The sequence below is a fragment of the Emericellopsis atlantica genome (genome assembly GCF_019669845.1).
Source record: "Emericellopsis atlantica unplaced genomic scaffold F5Z01scaffold_69, whole genome shotgun sequence".
Taxonomy (NCBI): Eukaryota; Fungi; Ascomycota; class Sordariomycetes; order Hypocreales; family Bionectriaceae; genus Emericellopsis; species Emericellopsis atlantica.
In genome coordinates, this window is record NW_025764771.1 from 1 (window position 1) to 21,924 (window position 21,924).

General features: G+C 56.0%; 7 protein-coding genes across 7 annotated transcripts; 4 read left to right on the forward strand and 3 right to left on the reverse strand.

Moving 5' to 3' along the window:
- Positions 1 to 115: 115 nt before the first annotated feature.
- F5Z01DRAFT_669211 (ABC1 family-domain-containing protein) lies at positions 116 to 2,412 on the reverse strand. Its single transcript, XM_046264409.1, has one exon. The coding sequence runs from the start codon at positions 2,209 to 2,211 to the stop codon at positions 235 to 237; it is 1,977 nt and encodes a 658-aa protein (XP_046113352.1). The 5' UTR covers positions 2,212 to 2,412; the 3' UTR covers positions 116 to 234.
- Positions 2,413 to 3,060: 648 nt separating this feature from the next.
- F5Z01DRAFT_716005 (uncharacterized protein) lies at positions 3,061 to 5,326 on the forward strand. Its single transcript, XM_046266525.1, has 5 exons — positions 3,061 to 3,470; positions 3,529 to 3,909; positions 3,963 to 4,214; positions 4,287 to 4,775; positions 4,833 to 5,326. Exons 1-5 carry the CDS (start codon positions 3,177 to 3,179, stop codon positions 5,226 to 5,228), a joined length of 1,812 nt encoding a protein of 603 aa, XP_046113353.1. The 5' UTR covers positions 3,061 to 3,176; the 3' UTR covers positions 5,229 to 5,326.
- Positions 5,327 to 5,606: 280 nt separating this feature from the next.
- F5Z01DRAFT_697882 (putative cytochrome P450) lies at positions 5,607 to 7,463 on the forward strand (the record flags this gene model as incomplete). The annotated part of the gene is made up of 6 exons (XM_046266338.1): positions 5,607 to 5,699; positions 5,754 to 5,910; positions 5,956 to 6,012; positions 6,070 to 6,330; positions 6,416 to 6,781; positions 6,835 to 7,463. 6 exons carry the CDS (start codon positions 5,607 to 5,609, stop codon positions 7,461 to 7,463), a joined length of 1,563 nt encoding a protein of 520 aa, XP_046113354.1.
- Positions 7,464 to 8,838: 1,375 nt separating this feature from the next.
- On the forward strand, positions 8,839 to 17,043 carry F5Z01DRAFT_697893 (polyketide synthase). Its single transcript, XM_046266339.1, has 13 exons — positions 8,839 to 9,344; positions 9,409 to 9,922; positions 9,987 to 10,110; positions 10,175 to 10,275; positions 10,316 to 10,447; positions 10,499 to 10,865; positions 10,933 to 11,388; positions 11,453 to 13,696; positions 13,765 to 14,660; positions 14,714 to 15,073; positions 15,130 to 15,470; positions 15,536 to 16,013; positions 16,064 to 17,043. The coding sequence occupies exons 1-13, from the start codon at positions 8,860 to 8,862 to the stop codon at positions 16,958 to 16,960; spliced, it is 7,395 nt and encodes a 2,464-aa protein (XP_046113355.1). The 5' UTR covers positions 8,839 to 8,859; the 3' UTR covers positions 16,961 to 17,043.
- Positions 17,044 to 17,151: 108 nt separating this feature from the next.
- F5Z01DRAFT_631739 (Alpha/Beta hydrolase protein) lies at positions 17,152 to 18,194 on the reverse strand (the record flags this gene model as incomplete). Its single annotated transcript, XM_046261812.1, has 2 exons — positions 17,152 to 17,232; positions 17,283 to 18,194. The coding sequence occupies 2 exons, from the start codon at positions 18,192 to 18,194 to the stop codon at positions 17,152 to 17,154; spliced, it is 993 nt and encodes a 330-aa protein (XP_046113356.1).
- Positions 18,195 to 18,595: 401 nt separating this feature from the next.
- F5Z01DRAFT_697898 (uncharacterized protein) lies at positions 18,596 to 20,589 on the reverse strand. Its single transcript, XM_046266340.1, has 3 exons — positions 19,946 to 20,589; positions 19,631 to 19,880; positions 18,596 to 19,580 (listed from the first exon to the last, which is right to left on the reverse strand). Exons 1-3 carry the CDS (start codon positions 20,161 to 20,163, stop codon positions 18,834 to 18,836), a joined length of 1,215 nt encoding a protein of 404 aa, XP_046113357.1. The 5' UTR covers positions 20,164 to 20,589; the 3' UTR covers positions 18,596 to 18,833.
- Positions 20,555 to 21,867, forward strand: F5Z01DRAFT_496447 (uncharacterized protein). The gene is made up of 2 exons (XM_046260249.1): positions 20,555 to 21,619; positions 21,670 to 21,867. Exons 1-2 carry the CDS (start codon positions 20,807 to 20,809, stop codon positions 21,763 to 21,765), a joined length of 909 nt encoding a protein of 302 aa, XP_046113358.1. The 5' UTR covers positions 20,555 to 20,806; the 3' UTR covers positions 21,766 to 21,867.
- Positions 21,868 to 21,924: the final 57 nt, after the last annotated feature.

Below are 21,924 nucleotides of genomic sequence, written 5' to 3' on the forward strand. Positions count from 1 at the left end.
TTCCGCTGGACGGGTTGGGTGCAAAGATTTGTACGGCCTTTCCCCTGCCAATTTTCTGTTCCAACAACCATTAAATTTTTTTTACCACAAAATTGTCCCCCCCCCCCCCCCCCCCCCTAATTCTACAATAGCTGTGTCTTATTCAGCCTCTAGGCGTCGTTGGAAAGGGTGGCCCCGGAAGCACAATTGTCGTTTAGGACATGAACGTAGATGCTTGGTGAACGCTAGTCAAATTTAGTCCACGACGATGCCCAGGAGCTCAGCAATGACGTCCTTGGTCTCGCGCATCTGCCTCTCCTCCGCCTCCTTGATCTCCTCCTCGAACCCAGACCCATACCCAAAGTATTGCCGCACACGACTCCACCAGAAGGCCAGGTCCAGCTTGCACAGAGCCACACGGGTGCGGAGGGCGTCCGCCGTGGTGGCCTCTCCGAAACCGCCTTCCCGGACGGCGAGCACGGCGTGCTTGCCAAGGAGCTTGATACGGTTGACGGGCGACCCCAGAAACCTATTATTCCCCTGGAGGATGGTGATGGCCCGCTCCAGAAGCAGCATCTCCCGCGGGAAGACGTCCTCGTCTCCCAGATAGGCCCGTGCCTCCTCGATCATGCGCTGCTGACGCTCCTCCGACGTCTCGGCCTGGCGGTTAAACGGTTGTCCTTGCGCATTCGGCTTCTCCTTGAAGGGTCGCATCAGAGTGGCGTCGGCCCATGCCTCGGGGCTTTCCATGCCCCATTCCTGCGCCACCTGTGCCAGCAGCGCATCGTCGTCCGTTACGAGGGCCTTCCAGAACCGAGCGTACTGGGACCTGAAGCTCGGGGACATGGTGACGTATAGGCCGTGGTCCAGAAGAACGACCTGAGGCTTGCTGGGATCCTTGGGGTGCTGTCGAACGAGGATGTTGCCCGGGTGCGGATCGCAGTGGACGAAGCCCCAGGTGAAGAACTGCTTGGCAAAGACCTCCAGCACCGTCTCCATGGTATCGCTGAGACGCAGCCCGAGACCGGTACGCTCGCCCTTGGTCATGCCCGGACGGGGCGCCGGTGCTTGGATGACGTCCTTGTCCCATAGCTGCGTGCCGTCTATCCATTCTGTCGTGAGCACCCTATCCGAGGACAGCTCGTGGAAGACCTTGGGGACATGGACGCGCCCCCGCAAGCTCTCGTCGTCGGCGACCAGGCGGGCCAGCTTGTCGGCGTTCTCAGCCTCGTGCACGAAATCGATCTCGGGCAAGATGCACCTCTCCAGGAACTCGCCCACCTTGGCCATGGGCAACCCGGTGGACCACGCCGTGTAGTCGAACATGAGCTTCGAAACCCACAGGTCCCACTTGATCTCTTTGGCAATGTTCTTCCTCTGGACCTTGACAGCGACAGGCGTGCCATCGGCGAGGCGGGCGTAGTGAACCTGGGCGATAGAGGCCGCAGCGCGCGGCTCCTGCTCGAAGCGGGCCAATGCGCCGTCCCCAAACACGTCCTCGACGCTGCGCCCGCCAAAGTCCGCCTCGATCACCTTGCGGATCTCAGACCAGGACGCGGCCGGGGCGTCGTCAAACATTTCGCCAAACAGGAGCTGGTACTCGCGGGGGAGGATGCTCCCCTGCATGGCCAGCGCCTGGCCACCCTTGAGGTAGAGGCCGCCGTTGTACTTCATCATGGTGCAAAGACGCTGCGCGTTGCGCTGGTGCAGGTCCTCGTCGTCGTGGCGCGAGAGCCACGAGGCCGGGCCATAGTGCAGCTTGTAATCGAGAGCGATGCGGCCCAGTGTCCCACAGGCGACGACGGTACGATACTCGGTGCCGCCGAGGAAGAACTTGTCGGCCAGGTACTCGATGATGGTAAGCTCAAAGAGGACGATAAGCACCTTCCAGTACCACCGCAGCCGTTTCGTCGCCTCCACAAACTCCACCGCCCGGGATCGCTTCTTCTTGGGCGGCTCTGGTCCGGCGCCTGCTTGGGAGCTGTCCGCTGCTGGTGCGGCGTCGGCGCGCGCATCTGTCGCTACGCCTCGGTATCGAAGCTGGCTGAGGAGCATGGGCTTCGCGAACCAACGGAAAACGAGAGGGAGGGGCAAGGCGCCCAACGGGAGGCGGGCTGCGATGGGGGTCTGCCGCGCTGCCAGAGTTGCCAGACGCAAACAAGTTGGAGGCTGTCCCAGCGCCACACGCATTGGGCGGTGGACAGCGCTCACAAGGGCGCGCATATGGTGCATCTTGTCCAGTACACCGAACACAGGTGCAGAGGGGGAGGTGAAGCGAGACACGAGAGCGAAGGGTCAACGAGGAGCTCGGAACATGAAAGCATAGACCCCTGCCATCGCGACAACAGACGCAGCTGCCTGCATGTCAGCCACGTCGTGCCGTTTGTTGATGGTAGGGGTCGTGCGCAGGACTGGATGCAGGTGATGTGATGTGGTGGGGGGGAAGTTGAAACAAGGCCAGCGTTGGCAGTTCCTCCATCTACGGCCTGATTTTGGTCCCACCCTTCTTAGATGTCGGCTACCCTATACTATGGGACAACACGAAAACATACACCGATTATTCATTAGATACATGGTATCTAAGATCTCTAAAAATGCTAAATATTAGTTACCTAGACTGAATTTCAACTCAATCTGTAACAAGGAATGAATGAATTGTGGGAGCGAGTGTGAGAGGAGTAACACAACAAGCAGCATTATTACGTGATATCCCTGATCCGTATACACGCCAAGAGGTCCATGTTCGAGCAGAGTTTGTGGGGATTTGACAATAACAAGCTCCTTTGGACAAGCATAAAAATCCCGGATAAGACAGGACGCAGAACCTTACGGCGTCTCAATCAAATTGCTTGTTCACCGAGTCCGCCCCTCTGGTATCTAGGAATTTTGGAGTTCTGTTCCTCTTGCAAGCTGCTCCGCATGAGTAATGGTCTGCTTTCGTGAAGACGTGGGGACGACGACGCCTTCTTGGCATTGCGCAGTCTCGCGTGGCAAGTTGGGGCGTATGTGTACAAGCACGTGCATGCAAATCCACAAGACCACATCAGGGAGAGCGTCTTGCTCGCACTGGGTTATCCGTACCATTGCTCATATACTCCGTAGCGCGTGTATATCAAGCAAGAACCGTCAAAGGCCTTGGAGACTTTGCCTAGTCCCTTTGAATCCTTCGCGTCTGCATCATACATGTACAAATCAACATGATTCTCGACCCCCCTGCTACGGTAGCGCAACTCCCCTTTGCACCCCCTGACTCTGTGCCGATCCACGATTTCCTCCTCGGCCAAGTCAGCGAGCAGTATGGAAGGCATCCCCTCGAGGAGTCCCGTCCGCCATTTATATGCGGTATCACAGGCACGTCCTACTCGGTGGCGCAGGTGGAGCAGCGTGTCGAGGCCCTGGCCCGTACCCTCGCCGCCGATTTGCAATGGGGTGGCAGCTTAGACAATGTGGATGAAATGGACAGAGTTGCTGCCTTCTTCGCCCTCAACAGCGTAAGCAAAGCTTCGCAATGCCCAGTGCATAACTCAACTGACTGCTGGTCCTCGGTAGATCGACACCCTCACAGCGTCCTGGGCCGTCCATCGACTCTCCGGCGTCGCGTGTCCCATCAGTCCCACATACAGTACCCAGCAGGTTGCCGATCAGCTCAGAAATACCAAGGCCAAGCTTCTCTTCACCAGCGCTCCGCTCATCGAGTCGGCGTTGGCGGCGGCAGCATTGGTCGGGCTGCCCATCTCGCACGTCTACGTACTCCAAGTGCCTCCAAAGGCCGCCAAGGGCGTCGAGATCCCACCCGACCTCAAAACCGTTGACAAGGCCATAGAAGAGGGCGAAGAGCTGCCTCCTCTCGCCAGAAACAGCTTTACACCAGGTCAGGGGGCTCGTCAAACGGCCTTTTTGTGCAGCTCGAGTGGCACATCGGGTTTTCCAGTAATATTTCACGTCTTCATGGAAGCCAACACTGACATTCCTTCCTCCTGCAGAAGCTGGTTAAGTTGACGCACCGAAATGTCATTGCCAACATTCTCCAGTTCGTCACGTTCGAGAGGGACGGCGCTACAAAGAGCAAGGCCGAAGTCTCGCTGGGCGTCCTTCCTCTCAGCCATGCTTTTGCCCTGATCGCAACGGCGCAAATGGGCGTGTATGCCGGGCACAGTACCGTCATTCTCCCCTCCATTGATATGGGGGACATCCTGCAAGCCACGCAGGATTTTCAGATCAGCAGACTCTGGCTGGTGAGTCTATGCCGCAGAATGAATGACGGCTCCCGAAGCGTTTTACTGCATCAGGACTGATCGCGTGTCCAGATCCCGCCCTTGATTGCGGCCATGAACCATTCTCCCGCGTACGTCCAAAAGTTCGATCTAAGCAGCGTCCGAAGCGTCCTCGTCGGATCAGCATCCCTGAGCAAGGAGGCCCTGTCCAGATTCGAGACGCTGCTCCCGGGCTGTGCCATGATTCAGGGGTACGGAATGACGGAGACTACGTGCATCGTGGCCGCGACGAGCCGGGAAGATGTCATGTTCGGTTCCTGCGGCTATCTCATGCCGGGAATGCAGGGACGTCTGGTGACGACCGATGGGCGAGAGGTCGACGGCCCCGACGAGCCGGGCGAACTACTGCTGCGCGGCCCCAACATCTCACCGGCATACTTCACCAGCGACGCCACGAGCACGGAGATGCTAAGAGACGATGGATGGCTCGCGACAGGCGATCTGGTGGCGGTGAAGAAGAGCCCACAAGGCCATAAGCACCTCTTCATCGTAGATCGCCTAAAGGAACTGATCAAGGTCCATGTAAGTGCGCCTCGTGTCCGAAGCCCCTGAGACCGAGCGTCCTGACAGTTCTTCTAGGGAATGCAGGTAGCACCCGCCGAGCTGGAAGCCTTCCTTCTTCAGCAGGCCCCTGTGGCCGAAGTATCAGTCGTACCTGTACCCGACGAGTTTGCCGGCGAGCTGCCGCGGGCGTACGTTGTAAAATCGTCCGAGGGCAAGGCCTTGTCCGACGATGAGGTGCGCCGTAGCCTCCATGAGAAGATGGACGAGGCGTTCCACAGCCACAAGCGCCTTGCCGGTGGCATCGAGTTTCTTGATGCTCTCCCTAAGACGTTCAGTGGTAAGATTCTACGGTCCGTGCTCAAAGACAAGGCCAAGGAGAGTATCACACTGCAGGACGTGCACGTGGAATCAAAGGTTCCCGCCACACAAAATGTGGAGGTATACACAATCGACTCAGAGGAGGACGATTGAGCTCAATATGCCGGCGCAGAAGCGTGAGCTTGACGGGAAAACCGGGTACCCTACAAGGCCATTTGCTATCATAGCACTCTTAGTCAGACAGAAACAGCTATAGTCTAGTCTAGTGCTTACGAGTGCGTAAGAAGTAGTAATAGCTTCTGCCAAAACACGCCCCAGAGTCGCCCGCTCATGCAGACCCCAAGGGCGACTCTTATACTGTCAATCCTTTGGGCATAGGGAGTGCTGGGAGCGCCAAAAATGATGAGAGCTCTTTAATCCTCCCATAAAAGAATCCAACTGTCGCAATTTTTTCCACTTAGAGCTAGAAGAAAGAGTCCACCAACTGCGCAGAGCTTCCTCAGAGCTTGAGGTGAATCCCTGCAGAGAAAGATGAGGCTCGTCGACTGGCAAGACGGCATACGGCACGCCACAGGCACGGTGGGCTATCTTTTCTTCGCCTTCAGCGCACTGGTGCTTGTCACAGTGAGTAGTCTGTCTCCAGGCAATATAATCGACATACTCAAAGAGAAGTAACAGATTGTTGGAAGATGCGTGTACTTGGGATTCTTCCACCCCTTGGCCCGATACCCGGGTCCCTTTCTCGCCAAGTTCACCACTCTATACTCAGCGTACCACGCTTGGAAGGGAGACATACATAAGGACATTTATGAATGCCACAAGATCTATGGAAAGTGTATCGCAGAAGCCCCTGTGCGCATGGCCTAACATTATCTAGGAGACCATGTTCGGTACGCGCCGAACCGCCTCATCTTCAACACGGAACCAGCCCTTCGCGGTGAGTATTCCTCATGCCCAAACGCGCGTGTAGCGAGCAAAATCCTTACATTTCTAGATATTTATGGGCACCGCGGCAAGGTGATCAAGTTCAGCAACTACCATGTTCTTTCCAAGCAGGCTGCGAATCTCTTAACGCTCCAGGACAAATACCTCCACGGGCGCCGACGTCGCGTCATCAGCCAGGCCTTTTCCGAGAGCAGTCTTCGCATGCTCGAGCCCAAGATTCAGTCCAAGCTCGACCAGTTCTGCCACGTTCTCCACGCACAGGGAGGGCCAGACGGTGCTTGGACGGCCCCCCTTGACATGTCGCATGCCTGTACGTTATTGATAACTGCTGGAGACACCGAGGCGCGGCGCGCAGCTAGTATGCAGGTTCAAGGTGCTGACAGTGCATTTCGCAGTCAACAACCTGGCGTTCGACATTATGACATCGGTGTCATTTGACATTGATTTCGACACCATCGCGAATCCTGAATACCGCTACGCCATGGAAGCCATTGAGCACTCCAATGTGCGTCTAGGGGTTCTTCTACAAGAGCCGGGCCTCAGCTTTGGCGACCTGGACCGGAAACTGTTCCCGCAAGCCATTCTGGGCCGAAGGAGGTTCGTCCAGTTCATTCGACTGCTCATGTCAAAGCGTCTAGGAGGCAGAAAGTCGGCCTCTAAAGACATTTTCGCGTTCTTGCAAGACTGCAAGGACCCTTTGACAGGCAAGGAGCTCAGCACGGCCGAGCTGAGCACCGAGACTGCTACATTTATCGTCGCCGGTATGAGTCTTCGGTATAGCCTACGAGACATTTGGAGCTAACACCTCTCGCAGGTGCCGACACGTCGTCCACGAGCATGGCTGCCTTGGCACATTATCTCACGGGGTCTTCGCGCTGCTACAAGAGAGCCGCCGAAGAGGTCCGGTCCACGTTCAGCTCCGCCGAGGAGATTACCTTGGGCGCCAAGCTGAACTCATGCGCCTATCTACGCGCCTGCGTCGACGAATCTCTCCGACTTTCACCACCCGGAGGCGCAGCGCTGTGGCGGGAGGTTGAAGAGGGTGGAGCGACCATCGACGGTCACTTCATCCCGCACAAGTGCGAAGTCGCCGTCGGCATCTACTGCATCCATCACAGCGAGGCGTACTACGCACAACCGTTCCGTTTCGACCCCATGCGATGGTATCGTCCAAAGGGTGTCGAGGCCGTCCAACAGGATGCGGCTAAAAACCCCTATATGCCTTTCTCGGTCGGTCCGCGAAGCTGTGTTGGCAAGCCGTTGGCCATTGCCAATATCATGCTCGTCTTTGCCCGATTGTTACTGGATTTTGACCTCAAACGAGCGGGCCACAGGGAGGATTGGGCGGAGCAAGATCTTGAGGCTTCGGAATATTCGTTGAAAGACCACCTGACGGCTTGGAAGGATGGTCCTACGGTGTGCCTGCGTCCTCGGAAGATTTGAGAAAAATAATTTGGGTAGTTAAATAGAATGGTCTGCGTAGGTGGTTTACATGTGGAAGCGTTTCGGAGTGAAACCTATCTTATTGCAAATTATAGAAACACACAACGCTAGCAATATATTGTTGTCATTGTACCCATTGCTGGACACCTGGGATACGTGGCGGGCAAACTGGAAACTTCTTCAAGCCCGAAGAGTCTTTCTACATTATTGTTGGACTCACTGTGTGGATAGTGAGTATAGCGTGGTTCAACATAGGGTAACCAAAGCTGCTACAAGGTATTGGCGGGATCGATCGACCATGGCCACGCACCTAGCGCCCATGACTACCGTGTATGTTGGTGGAAGAAACAGTATGCAAGTATGTACATTGTGGATTGCCGAGGAACTAGGATATGCGAGTGTGTCAAAGAAACATTTGAGTGTCATGCCTATCTACATGTCGAACATGTTTACGTACTGTGGAGACTTAACCCCTGAAGTGCTTTGTGACAGCCAATGATATGCCGTTATTGCGTACAGTAAGCCCCTGACTCAGCTTCCACGGATGAGGTGAGATACTTGCGTGTTGAAACAGGCACCATGTACACATAGATGTACACTCATCGTGCATCGCATTTGGCCTGTCATGCCTTGCTCATTTAGGCCCTCCAATCTTGGCATCAGAGGAATACCAGAATGGATGCCCGTTCAGCACAGTGCAATTGACACTGGGTTGGTTTCACAGCGCAACAATGTCATCGACTTGTTGACTGTCTCCTAGGATATTCAAACCACACAGAGAATGTGCATCTTGAAAAGGATCTCATACATACAGCCGGTCAAAGTTTGAGGGAGCCACAACAACCAAGGCGTTATTAGTCGGAAGCTGATAGTGACTGGAACCTTACAGACTCATGACGTGAACACATTGATGATCTTGCTGGCTGGTCGTGGATAGGCACCTGAATCTACTGAGGTTGATGAGCCCCTACGGTTAGTATCGTACATGCACTTAGTATCTCCACTAGTCTAGGGGAGTCAAGTCCCGGGCAGTTGTCATTAGTGTCGGGGAGCTGAAGACCATTACCAAGACTAGCCTGTAGCCATCTGAGCTTTTTCAATGGGATTGTGAACCGACATCTGTACATGACAGTCGATTTCGGTCGTCTTCTGTCGGAACTAAAATTATCCTGAAGGCTTCTGTTCATCTCCCCAACTCCATTCGTTGGATTTTGGACCTTGTAACTGCAGCCCAACCTTCACCATGGCCAACGTCGGAGACAGCCCTCATGTGGAGGCGAGCCTGCCGCCGAGCGCCAGTCACCAGTCCTCCGTCAAACTAGTATCCGAGACTGATGCTACGTCATTCACGTCCGCAGAGAACTATGAGACCTCATCATCATCATCATCAGAGCCTATGGCGGTTGTTGGCATGGCCATGCGGCTGCCAGGGAAGGTCAGAAACGGCACCGACTTCTGGGAACTTCTCACCGAGAAGAAGAGTGGACTTTGTGCCGTTCCGAAAGACAGGTTCAACATTGACGCATTCCACGACCCGGATGGAGCGACTGGCACGCTCCGCATGCGACAAGGCTACTATCTGGACGACGTGGACATCCAGCAGTTCGACACATCCTTCTTCTCCCTATCCAAGACAGAACTAGAACGCCTCGACCCTCAACAGCGACAACTTCTCGAGGTGACATACGAGTGCATGGAGGATGCTGGCGCAACCAACTGGCGCGGAGGAAACACGGGCTGCTACGTCGGTGTGTTTGCCGAAGATTGGCAGGATCTCAACGCCAAGGAGACACAACATAGAGGCGGGTATCGAGCCACCGGCTATGGAGACTTTGTTCTGGCCAACAGAATCTCGTACGAATACGACTTACGCGGCCCAAGGTACGAAACCTCAATCGGCGTCCGTTTGGATGCGAAGGGAGCTGCAGCTAATGCATGAATGCAGTATGACAATAAAGACGGCATGCTCATCCTCTCTAGTCGGGTTGGACCTGGCTTGTCAAGCAATTCGAAACGGCGAGTGTGATAATGCCCTGATCTGCGGCACCAGCCTAATATTCTCCCCGACCATGGCCTTGGCTCTTAGTGACCAGGGTGTTCTCTCGCCAAGGGGCATTAGCCGGAGCTTCGATGCCTCCGCGGACGGCTACGGGAGAGGCGAGGCTGTCAATGCCATTTACATAAAGAAGCTGAGCCAGGCACTGGAAGACGGCGACAATATCCGCGCCGTGATTCGTGGCACAGCCGTCAACACGGACGGCAGGACGCAGGGAATGTTGATACCGAGCCCTGTTGCTCAGGAAAAGCTCATTCGCCAAACGTATCGGAGAGCTGGCATTTCCGATCTGTCAAAGACTGCTTTCGTCGAGTGTCATGGTACGGGCACCGTCGTCGGGGACCCCCTTGAAACGTCCGCGGTGGGCAAGTGCTTTGGCGACCAGGGCATGTTCATCACCTCGGTGAGAAAGGATTCCCCGAAATCAAGAGCGAAAGACTCAGGCCGCTGACGCGTGGTTTAATCAGGTCAAACCAAATGTTGGTCACGGAGAGGGTGCAGCCGGACTGACCAGCTTAATCAAAGCGATCCTGGCCCTCGAGCATCGTCAAATCCCCCCTAACATTCACTTCGACACCCCGAATCCTGACAGTAAGTTCCTAGTTGAGACCAGGACCATCACGACAAGATGTTGCATACTAAACATACATGATAGTTCCCTGGAAGGAGTGCAATCTTCAAGTCCCCGTCGACACGGAGAAGTGGCCTCGAGACCGCGCTGAAAGGGTCAGCGTCAACTCGTTCGGTATCGGTGGTGTCAATGCTCACGCAAGTGGCCAGATCTCCGCATAATGAGGAAAGTCCTGCTAATTCTGACGCACAGGTGATTCTTGAATCGATCAAACAGTACCACTCGTACAACCAGGCGCAGATTACGCCGCCATCTATCGACGAGAACCCCGTCGACGACCTTCCCACGGGAACCGACGTGGGGAGTGAGTTTGGAGCGTCCCCATGCAGTGGACTGGTCAGACCAAAGCGCCACTTGTTGCTCCTCTCCGCCAAGTCAGATGCCGCTCTGTCGCTGAGCACGAGCCAGCATTGCGAGTATCTCAAGAAGAGTGACGCGGCGTTACGCGATGTGGCTTATACTCTGGCAAACCGAAGGGACCACAAAGCCCATCGCGGTTACCTGATCGCCAGCGATTCTGCCGTGGCCGAATCAACATTGTTAGGAGCCGCCACATCCTCTCCACGAGTAGCCTGGGTCTTCACGGGCCAAGGCGCGCAGTGGCCCGAGATGGGTGCAGAGCTGATCGACACCAACCAAGTCTTCCACGACACCATCAAGAGGCTCGATAGCTTCTTGGCCAGTCTTCCCAATCCACCTGCGTGGACAATCGAGAGTAAGTCAAGAGAAAGAAATGAGATGAGGAGGCGAGCTAGAGAAGTTGTGCTGACATTATGGACAAGCCGAGCTGCGCAAAGTTGCTGGCGACAGCCGTGTCCAGAAGGCGGAAATGGGCCACCCCCTATCCATTGCCGTGCAAATAGGTCTAATCAACGTGTTGAGCTCATGGGGCTTGAAGCCTGATCTGGTTCTTGGTCATTCCTCCGGAGAAATGTCTGCTGCGTACGCCAGCGGCTCCATCACCGCCGAGGCTGCCATGGCTGCCGCGACTTTCCGTGGCACGACCAGCGGCGGTGACACACCTGAAAAGAGTGGCTCCATGGCTGCCCTTGGCTTGAGTGCAGAGGACACTAGGCCGCTGCTCGAGGAGGGTGTGATTGTTGCTTGTGAAAACAGTCCCAGCAGTGTTACGATCTCTGGAGACAGCGACAAGGTGGAGATTGTTGTTGCCAAAGTCAAGGAGCTTCACCCGGGGGTGCTGTCTCGTTTGCTTCGTGTGGAGAAGGCTTTCCATTCACGTAAGTGCAGATTGCTTCAGAGTTCCGTCCAAAGCGTACCAAGCTGACTGTCTTTCCCTTATAGATCACATGCTCGAGTACGGTCCACTATATGAGGAGCATATCCAACCATTCATCACCAGTGTTAACCCTGAAATACCATTCTATTCCTCAGTCACCGGAAAACGACTGCAAGGGGATGGCTGTCTCGGAGCAAAGTACTGGCGCCAGAACATGGAGAGCCCCGTCCTCTTCAACGGCGCGCTGAGAGAGGCCCTCGCATCGCAGCCGGCCGACACTGTTCTCATTGAGATTGGACCTCACCCTGCACTCAAGGGACCTATCGGCCAGATCCTCAGAGATATAGGACGTACAGACGTTCATCTCGGGACACTTGTGCGTGATCGCAGCTGCGAAGAGAGCATACTTCACCTGGCAGGAAGACTTTTCCAGCACAACGTCGATGTTGATCTTGCAGCCCTGGCGCCCGGCCAAGGAAACCACGTACATGATATGCCCAGCTACCCGTGGAAGCAAGAGGCCCTTCACTGGGCTGAGTCAAGGGTGGCCCGTGACTGGAGATTCCGCCAGCATAAACCACACGAGCTTCTCGGTGTGCGTGTGACGGAGGTGATCAACGAGACATGCTGGCGGAACAAGCTCTCGCTGAGTGATGTGACTTGGCTTGAGGGGCACAAAGTAGACGGACAGATTGTCATGCCTGGCGCAGGCTACGTCTGCATGGCTGGTGAAGCCATTCGCCAACTACATGAAGAGACGACCTACACCATCAAGAACATGAGCATCAGCGCTGGCCTGGTACTGGACCATGACAAGGTCGTGGAACTTGTCACGAGGCTTACGCCGGTGACGGTGGACTCGGCAGACGAATCTACCGCCTACAGCTTCACCGTCACGTCTTATGACGGCACGAGGTGGACCAAGCACTGCTCCGGCGAGGTGAAGCCTTCCGTGGACAAGTCTGTCAACCTCGAGTCAGCAGACGAGTGGCCAGCGGGCCTGCCACGCAAGGTCGACGAGGACGACTGGTACGCTCTACTGAACCGAGCCGGTTTCAACTACACTGGGCTCTTCCGCGGCCTGAAAGCCCTCACGTCTGCCACCGTGAAGGACGAGGCCTTGGCTACGGTGGAGACAAAAGAGGCCAACCGAGGAGACAGGTACTCCCTACACCCTGCTGTCATTGATCAGTGCTTCCAGCTCTTCACGGTATCAGCCTATCGAGGCCTGGCCCGTAACTGTACGACGATCGCCGTGCCGACGTTCATTCGAGAGCTCATCGTCAGGCCTACGCAGGCAGATATGAGGGTCGGAGCCCTCATCGAATCTTCTGAGCGTGGGTCTTTCGTCGGAAGTCTTTCTGCCAAGGACGGCGGTCACACTATACTCTCCCTCAAAGGTTTCAAGGCGTCGGCTCTGACGAGCAACGATGGTGCGGATGAGAGTGCCCCTCTTATCACTCAGATGCACTGGAAGCCCCATCAGGACTTTGTCAACATGGAGCGTCTATTGCTCCCGCGAGAAGCGTGCCCTGACGAGTGGCCGCTGGTAGAGGAGCTCATGCTCTTGTGCTCCTTGGACCACCTGGACATGATCAAAGTTTCCGAAAGCACCCCAAGTCACCTGATCAAGTTTTTCGAGTGGATGCAGAAGTACGTGGCCCGTTACCAACAGGGACAGGCAGCGTTCCTCAAGCCCGAGAGCCAACTCTGTGAGCTAGACAGCGCAGCGAGACTGGCGAGGATCAATACGATTGTCGGACAAGTGTCCCAGTCCCAGTATGCTGTCTTCGCTACAGCCATCCACAGGCTGTTCATGGAGGCGAAAGCCATCTTTGCCGGAGAGGCTCACCCTTTGCACATTCTGCTCAAGGACAATGTCTTGGGTGAGCTGTATGCCGTCGGTGATGCGCTCGACTTTACGCACGCCGTCCGCACGCTCGCGCATACCAACCCTCGTATGAGAGTGCTGGAGGTGGGAGCTGGTACTGGTGGCACCACGTCCAAGGTGTTGGCGGCTCTCATGTCCCCTTACGGAGAGCGCATGTACAGCAGCTATCTGTACACGGATATTTCCTTGGGCTTCATGACGGCTGCCAAGGAGCGATTCGCCCACGTGGAAGGCATAGAGTACGCCTCGTTCGACATCACGCAGGATCCCATCAGCCAAGGGTTGGCGGAGGGCGGTTTTGATCTCATTGTTGGTTCCAACGTGGTTCACGCAACGCCTAGTCTGCACACATCCCTCAAACACCTACGTCAGCTCCTCAGCCCTGGAGGCCGCCTCTTCCTGGAGGAACTATGTCCCGGTAAGAGAGAACTGACCCCCACTGTACCGATGGTGCATCGGGCCATTTCCTACTGACAGTGATCCCAGACGCCAAATTCATCAATTATGTCATGGGCTTCCTGCCCGGCTGGTGGCTAGGTGAGGAGGACAGTCGACCGGATGAGCCCTACGTTTCCCGGGACCGTTGGTCAAAGGAGCTCGTGGCGGCCGGATTCAATGAGCCCGACGCTTTCGTTCTGGATGGCATCGCTCCATACCACCAGAGCGCCGGCATCTTGGCCTCGCCCTGCCTAAAGGTGGCCGCGCCAACATCAGTGACGCTCCTTTGTTGCGACGAAGGCCCATACTACCATGAAGTAAAGGCAAGCTTGGTGGCACAGGGGATGACGGTTCACCCTCATCGCCTGGGCGACGTCCTGCCGCGCCAGGATATCGTGTCCATCCTTGACTTGCAGCAACCCATTCTTCACGACTTCTCCGAGCAGTCATTCCATCAGGTGCTCGAAGTCGTCAAGTCGCTACAGTCTAAACTGGTATGGGTGACACGGTCGGTCCAAGTGTCCTGCCAGGACCCCAGGACGGCCATGAGTCTGGGTTTCGCAAGGACGGCCCGAAATGAGCTTTCCATCAACTTCTACACCGTCGAGATTGATGACAAGACAGAGAGGCAGCGGGCCACCGACTGCGTTGCGCAGATCTTCCTCAAGGTCCAGGCCACAGAGCCCGACGCCGAGTCCATGGACCCTGACTGGGAGTACGCCATCTGTGATGGTGAGACGCTGGTTCCTCGTCTGCACTGGCAGACGATGCACGATGCGTCCGCGTCCAACTTTGATGATACCAAACTCAAGATTCCGTTGAAGAAGCTCGGTCTCCGGGCACCAGGCTTGCTGCATACCATGGGCTGGCATGAGGGCGAAGCGCCAGTCCCCTCGCAAGGTCAAGTTGTCGTGCAGACAAAGGCCGTAGGTATGAACTTCCGAGTAAGTGAACCCCCCTTTTTTTTCTGTTCTCTGAGACTGATTAATTTTTCTAGGACGTCCTGATCGCACTTGGAGTTCTGGACAACAGTACTTCCGAGATTGGTCTCGAGGGCTGTGGTATTGTCACTGCTGTGGGACAGGGCGCCGAGAAGCTCAAGGTGGGCGACACAGTCATCTACATGTCCAGCGGATGCTTTGCCACCCAATTGGCGCTGTCGGAAACGCTGTGTGTCAAGATCGACGACAGCCTGACCTTTGAGCAAGGCGCTGGCTTGCCATGTGTCTACGCGACGGCCGCCATGGCCTTGACAGACAAGGCCAACCTTCAGGCGGGCCAGACAGTCCTGATTCACTCGGCCTGTGGCGGTGTCGGGCTTGCCGCCATCCAGATTGCGCAAATGCTCGGCGCAGAGGTACGTTAATACTTGTGGCAGCCCAGACACAGATAACTAACGCTGGCCCGTGGCAGATCTATTGTACCGTGTCCAACGAGGAGAAGATTCGATACATCATGAACAACTGTGGGATCCCGCGCGATCACATCTACAACTCGCGGGACGCGTCCTTCCTGCGCGATGTCATGGACCACACAAAGGGCAAGGGAGTGGACGTGGTCCTCAACTCTCTCTCGGGCGACCTCTTGCACGCGTCCTGGGAGTGTGTCGCCGAGTTTGGTACTATGATCGAGATTGGCAAGAGAGACTTCCGTCGCCGGGCGAAACTGTCAATGGAGTCCTTCGAGCAGAATCGAACATTTGTTGGCCTCGATCTCTGGCAGATCTCACAGGTCAGGCCGGAGAAGGCAGCCGAGTAAGACCTAATGACCCCAGACCTGACACGGCCTCCTTGACAAGAGTGCTAACCACATCTAACAGGCTGCTTGAAAGATGCGTTGGCTGGATCAGGGACGGTCTCATCAAACCAGGTGCCATCGCCAAGACCTGGGAGGCTTCTCAAGTCCAGGACGCCTTTCGATACATGCAGGGTGGACGCCACATTGGCAAGATTATCGTCAAGTTCCCCGAAGACGCCACCACTCTCGAGTCCACCGAGTTGATCTCGAGCACCTCTCTCCGTTCTGATCGCTCCTATCTGTTGGTGGGAGGGCTCGGTGGTCTGGGGCGCGCCGTTGCCACATGGATGGTCGAGCGGGGTGCCCGACACCTCATCTTCCTCTCTCGCTCTGCAAAGTCCGGTGGACTGATTGAAGACTTCCAACGGGACCTGGAGTCCCAAGGTTGCGAGGTGCAATTGGCCCAGGGCAGCGTTGGTGTGCTCGAAGACGTCCAGGCGGCTATACAGGGCGTCACGAAGCCCATTGCCGGCGTCTTGAATCTCTCCATGGTACTCAGGGTAAGAATGACAAGACAAGTCTTGATGCTCCGTACTAATACTCTCCCTAGGATATGTCTCTCGCCGAGATGTCCTTTGACGACTGGACCGCGGCGGTAGCGCCCAAGGTGCAAGGGACCTGGAACCTCCATCAGTGCCTGATGGGTGAACAGCTCGACTTCTTCGTCCTCGCGTCTTCCTACAGCGGTATCGTCGGCCAGTGGGGCCAAGCCAACTATGCTGCCGCCAACACGTTCCTGGACGCTTTTGTGCAATACAGACACGCCCAAGGCCATGCGGCGTCTGTCATCGACATAGGCGTCATGGGCGAGGTGGGCTTTGTGTGGAAGAACCGGGATATTCTGGATCACTTCAAGCGCTCGGGAATGCGCATCCTTAAAGAGACGGAGCTTCTCGACGCCATGAACCTGGCCATCCAGCGATCCAAGCCCACGCCCAATGCCCACGCGCAGGTCGACGTGCACGGCGCGCACTGGAACCCAAGCCAGATCATCCTCGGTTTTTGCACCAGCGCACCGATCGCGGCACCCAACACGCGGGTCGTGTGGAAGGCTGACGTGCGGGCTGGCGTCTACCACAATATGAATGGTCAAGCCAACGCGGCCGCCAAGGCGACCACCGAGCAAGACGGCATAGCGAGTTTGCTGGCTCTCGCTGCGTCGAGGCCGTCTGTCCTGGAGGAGGAAAAGACGACCGAGACGATTGCCGCGGCCGTCGCCAAGGCCTTGACCGATTTCCTGATCCAGGACGAGGACAGTATCAAGGTAGAGCAGTCGCCCGAGCACATTGGTGTTGATTCTCTCGTGGCCATGGAGTTGAGGAACTGGGTCCGGCAAAAGTTTGCCGTCGAAACCAATGTGATGAGCATCGTGCAGAGCGCTTCGCTTCTTGACTTGGCAGACAACATCCGGGAGTCGTTGATGGAGCGGTTCGAAGGACAAGATTGATGGGGGAATGCTTCCATGACACTCTGCGAAGGTAAGGTTTGCCAGCCAGGCTTGTCACGTGTTGCCTATTTGTTTCATTTGTTTGCTTGCTTTCCGGTTGCCCTTTATGGTTCCTTCTTTTCAATGTCATGCTGAATATGCCCAAAATTGCTTTGTCTCACATGGCCTACATGCCATCGCACACTGCATAACTAGATAGAAGCCATGGAACCCAATTCCCGCTGATCAAAGATATCCAGAGCTTGATTGAGTAACGAAGTGACGTGCTTAATCTTTTGATCGTCAGACTGATGCATTGAGCCCCTGGCGTGAGAAGACTTACCTGGGATCGGTTGTTGCGGTCAAAGATGGTATAGTGGGTGTTCGTAGCGTCCATGACGACTTTGATATAGTCCTCGTAGCCTTGCCCCCAGCCCAGGGTCAAGGAGTCACGATACAAATCCACGCGGCATGGATGGTGTCCTTGATCGAGCGCGGGCGTTCGACCCACGCACCGTATGAGGATACCCATGGGCGGGGAGAGCTTCTCGACATCATGCTCCGCCCTGTCATCTTCCATATCAATGCGTGCCCCTGGACGATCTGTCGTGGGCTCTTCGGCTGTCTTTTTTACTACCCAGTCACTGTCGAGAGGCTTGTACAACGCAGCTCGGTGGGGGATGATGTGCTTGTTCCCACCAGCACGCAGTGTGACGGGCTCGCCTCCCATCGCGTCCCAGCCCCAGCGTGGCAGCGACCAGGAGCTTAGGAGATCGTCGCATTTCTCGTAGGTCTGCTTGACCTTGGGGAGCATGTCGGGCAACAGAGGCTGCGAGACGGGGGGCGACTGTTCGTACCATGGTTCAAAGTAAGGCGAGTCGATTATCAGAAGCCCTGAAATCTCCAGACTCCCCTCGTCCTGTTTTCCCAGCGCAGCAATCATCCGTGCAATCGCCAGAGACAGAAAGCCGCCCAAAGACCATCCGCCGAGGACGATGCGCCCGGAGATGCCCCTGGCTCTGATCAAACTCAGGTAGTGCAGGGCCATCTCGTCCATGCCGCGCTGCCAGGAGGCGCCACTCCAGAACTTGGGGTTGTGGATAACCCAAACATCGCGTTGAAGCTTGCCAAGGGACCAGAATCCCGCTGTCGTACCGCCTCCATCGTGGATTAGGACGAGAGGGAGAGCGGGTATGTTTTTCTTGACCCTGGGCTTCTTTTGCATTAGCTCTGGGTTTGGCCCATCGGGGGTCATGGTGTTAATGTGGTTTGGTGTATGGGCAGACACACGAGATTGGAAGAATGGTGTTGCTACAAAGAAACTGAATTATCACCAAAGTCGCCCTACATACTTCCTTTTGACAATGGACAATTGCAGGCCCAAGCTAGACCCGTGCTCTTACCTAGGTATGGTGAGGCGAGGCTGATGTTACCAAGGCACCGGGGTGTGTTTAGGTTAGGTAGTACACATGCTTCCACCGCGGCTTACTCATTGATAACGCACCGGGGTGTTGGAGCGTTGCCATTTATCCACGCCTTCCATCAGCCATTTGGAGGTCAGAATTCTGAGCAAATTTGGCAGATCTATGTGACTGGATGAAGGCATGTGTTGTCAGAAGACGCGGGTTTGCTGCTGGCGACAACATGAACTCTTCAAGTTCAAGGTAAGGTCACGTGCGAGTGGACAGCGATGTTTTCATACACGGTGGAGCCTTTCCTTCACATCTCTGTCGCATTGAATCTGGAGTCCTGGACCTCCTCTCCTCCAGAAACCATCCCTTGCACATCAACTCGATTACGTCACCATGCACCGACCATCCCTAGGACACAACGTGTTTATTTTCGCTGGCTTCTATACCACGTCCAAGCCATCTATCAACGTCTGAATCGAGCCTCACAAATAAATGTAGCAAAAGGGGCCACCCAAGGTGCTCATCAAATCCTTGATCTGACGCGACGGCCCATCCGCATAGCCGTAATTCACATAATCCTCCAGAGTCGTGTCGGCACTCGGAGGCTGGTTCAAAAACGTGTTTGTTCCCGCAATCGCTTGGTCGCTGCGCTGTCTGGTCTTGGGGTCCAACATCTGCCAAATCCACCAGATGCGGTCAATGTTGGCGTGATGCAGGTAGAAGGCGGGATCGCCTGGGGACGAAAAGACATCACGGCCAGGATCGCCTCCCAGGCTGTAGTGAGGACCACCGTGGATACCAATGGTACCAGATCCAGGGACGCCCTGCATCTGCATCTGGAAGTCGTAGACGTTCGTGGGCTGGATCAGGTTGGCCAGCACGGCCGAGGCATTGGCATAGCGACGGTTGATCTCGGTCGTGAGGTCGCGCTTCAGGCAACGGGGGTTGTGGGCAAGAGGTCCCTCTGGGTTGGCGGCGACGAGGCCTCCCGGCAAGTCGAGGGCAGCAGGCCCAAGGTTCACCACCATGTCTTTGAATGGGCCCGACTTGACACAGCCGCCACCGGTGCCCACTGGCAGGTAGATGGGGGGCAGACCCTGTGCCTTTCCAAGGATGATCTCCTCGCGGTCAGGAATGAACTCGCCATCGCCAGACATGGAGGTGTCGGAGCCGTCGAAGATGGGCGAGTCGTGCATGCCAGTGATGGCCGACTTGGCCCAGTCCCAGTACTATACAAGGTCAGCTGCATCACCCTCCGCTGGTCTTTCGTCCTACATACCGGCTGGTAGCCTGTGTAGCCGCATTCGTCCCGCAGCGCACGCTCGTACAGCCACGTGTAGTATCGGTGCCACGCGAGGAAGTTGCCCGTGTAGTGGATCTGGAGCGTTTGGTTGATGTGCGTGGCGACATAGTCGTCAAAGCGCGTCTTCGCACCGGGGGCCACTTCGGCAGGCGTACGCGCAGGCTTCTCTTGGAGGCAGAGCACCGCGTCCGTGTACGACTTGCGCTCCTTCTTGGACAGATTGCCCCTGGATGACGATCTGTTAGCGCTGTTGGGGCATGGTACATGTATGCATGATGATGTGTTTCTTACCATTCCCTGCGAATGCTGACATTCTCCCAGGAGCAAGTGTTCTCCCCCTCACGTTTCCTCAGAGCATTGTCAGATGCTTCTGTCTCGGCCTGCTTGAGGGCCTTGTCGGCGAGGGAAGCAATATCATCCAAAGCACTCTGGGTGGTGTCGGGAGCGGGTGCAGCCAGGACCACCGAGGCGGCTGGCAACAGTTGCAGCGCTAGCGATCCGAACCTCATGGCGTCTTGTGTGTGTCAGGTTGCAGGTGGGAATAATGAATGTGAGACGAATGGCTTGCAAGTTGGGGGAAATGGTCGATCAGCAGATGGGCCTTTATTTCCATGCGCATCGTGCGGGAGAAGTTTCGAGGCTGCATGAGGAGGCTGCCAGTCGCGGCCCACGTTTTCGACAGCTCGGCCAGATCTCCCATTGAGGCAGGAGGAAATCATGTGCGTGCGTGCTAGCTCATGCAGCTGAATCTCGACTTTGACAATACTCCATATACCAGGTTTTACCGCACCACTAAGTACCCTCTCTCAGAGTCTCAGCTGGCGAACGCGGAACGCGGATGTGTCGCCGGAATCCGGTCCTAATGCCCGTACCCATGTAACCGATCCCCCACAACGGGGGCGAACGACCGGTGTTAGGGTGTTACCGATTCCGCCGACAGCAACACTACCGACATGTTGTTGTAGAACTAGAAGCGGCAGAGTCGGACGACGCGCCAAGATTGAGCTGTGACCGAGGCCGGCAGAGGATAAGCGTATATGCGTCCCCGGGACTAGTTGCTTGGCCGGCTAAAGAGGTGAAAAGCCTCCCCCCTGGACCCTGAAGTCTTTTTATTGGCGCCAAGGCCCTCGCGAGGCGCCATGCGTGCATGCCATGGCACCTCGTAACTTGTTTGGGGCCGAGCATTGGCTGAAACTTGAGTTGTCAAGTGCGTCTGTCCGTAAGTGGACTGTATTAGCCGAGATTTCCTCCTGCAGCCAAAGGCCAAGCGCTTTCAACGAGTTGGGGTGCAGCCACGTTGCAATCGCCCATGCTCAAGGGAACTGGGAGGAATCGAGGATGGAGCCAATCGACGAGGGAGAGTTTCCGCGCGGTCATCAAGTCGTGTACGGAACATGCCGTGGCGAGATGTCAACTTGTCAAGGCCTCGGATCCTACACGATTTGTCGCATTCCATCGGCGGGTGCGGACGGATACGTACTCCGTAGATCGATCGCACCCTGGAATCTAATTCCACTGCTACATCTCCTAATGTTGGCGATCAAGGAGGTCACAGAAATGGGTACTCTGTATGTACGCACCCCGTCTCAACTCGTCAAGGCTTCCTTTGTCAGAGTACGTACATGTGGTATCACCGGTGAGGCAGTGCCTCAGCGGCAGCGTACCATTGCAGAGGCAGACCGACGGCTCGAGCATCCACGCTCAAATCTCGCTCGACTATACGCAGCTGTACGTTACTTAGTCGCTTCCAAACAGGGAAGTCCTGCCATCAATACCTTCCCCAACAAGACGTTGTTCTCCGAGATAGCCTCGCCACATTCTACGGCCTACCTACTTTACCTACCTGCCACCGTCTCGGACATTTGGCTTTTGTCGGGACGCAGGTCTGCCAAGCCAGTACTCTGTGCAGTACCGCTGGGCCGCGTGCGCCACGTTTCTTGTGACTCCGAAATGGACCAGCTACATGTATGTACGTCCTCACATTCATCCAGATCCGGGCCGCTAACACGTTTGAGGATCCATCTGCAGCAACGGACCTCCGCAGACTGCAGGTACCTCTACGGCACGTCGGGTTGTGGTGTGTCTGGCTCAGGCGCCGCGGCTGGTCTTGAACCGCCCCCCCTTTTCCGATGCTACGTACATTTACACTAAGAAGTGCGCGTGCGGCCAGTGATTCGTAATAAATGAGTCAACGTAACCCCCAGCTCTGCGCTCTGTCTCGACATCCCGACACCTTGATCCCACGAACCTGAGCGGCGGGTCAGCCATCA

Excerpts from the sequence above, each read along its gene's own strand:
- F5Z01DRAFT_716005 (XM_046266525.1), top strand. The coding sequence starts at position 3,177 with ATGATTCTCGACCCCCCTGCTACGGTAGCGCAACTCCCCTTTGCACCC. Across the intron at positions 3,910-3,962 it reads GTGGCACATCGGGTTTTCCA|AAGCTGGTTAAGTTGACGCA; the intron begins GTAATATTTCAC and ends TTCCTCCTGCAG. Across the intron at positions 4,215-4,286 it reads AGATCAGCAGACTCTGGCTG|ATCCCGCCCTTGATTGCGGC; the intron begins GTGAGTCTATGC and ends TCGCGTGTCCAG.
- F5Z01DRAFT_697898 (XM_046266340.1), bottom strand. The coding sequence starts at position 20,163 with ATGAGGTTCGGATCGCTAGCGCTGCAACTGTTGCCAGCCGCCTCGGTG. Across the intron at positions 19,881-19,945 it reads GTCAGCATTCGCAGGGAATG|GGGCAATCTGTCCAAGAAGG; the intron begins GTAAGAAACACA and ends ATCGTCATCCAG. Across the intron at positions 19,581-19,630 it reads GCTACACAGGCTACCAGCCG|TACTGGGACTGGGCCAAGTC; the intron begins GTATGTAGGACG and ends GACCTTGTATAG.
- F5Z01DRAFT_669211 (XM_046264409.1), bottom strand. The coding sequence starts at position 2,211 with ATGCACCATATGCGCGCCCTTGTGAGCGCTGTCCACCGCCCAATGCGT.
- F5Z01DRAFT_697893 (XM_046266339.1), top strand. The coding sequence starts at position 8,860 with ATGGCGGTTGTTGGCATGGCCATGCGGCTGCCAGGGAAGGTCAGAAAC. Across the intron at positions 9,923-9,986 it reads AGGGCATGTTCATCACCTCG|GTCAAACCAAATGTTGGTCA; the intron begins GTGAGAAAGGAT and ends TGGTTTAATCAG. Across the intron at positions 15,074-15,129 it reads CGCAAATGCTCGGCGCAGAG|ATCTATTGTACCGTGTCCAA; the intron begins GTACGTTAATAC and ends GGCCCGTGGCAG.
- F5Z01DRAFT_496447 (XM_046260249.1), top strand. The coding sequence starts at position 20,807 with ATGGCACCTCGTAACTTGTTTGGGGCCGAGCATTGGCTGAAACTTGAG. Across the intron at positions 21,620-21,669 it reads CCGAAATGGACCAGCTACAT|GATCCATCTGCAGCAACGGA; the intron begins GTATGTACGTCC and ends AACACGTTTGAG.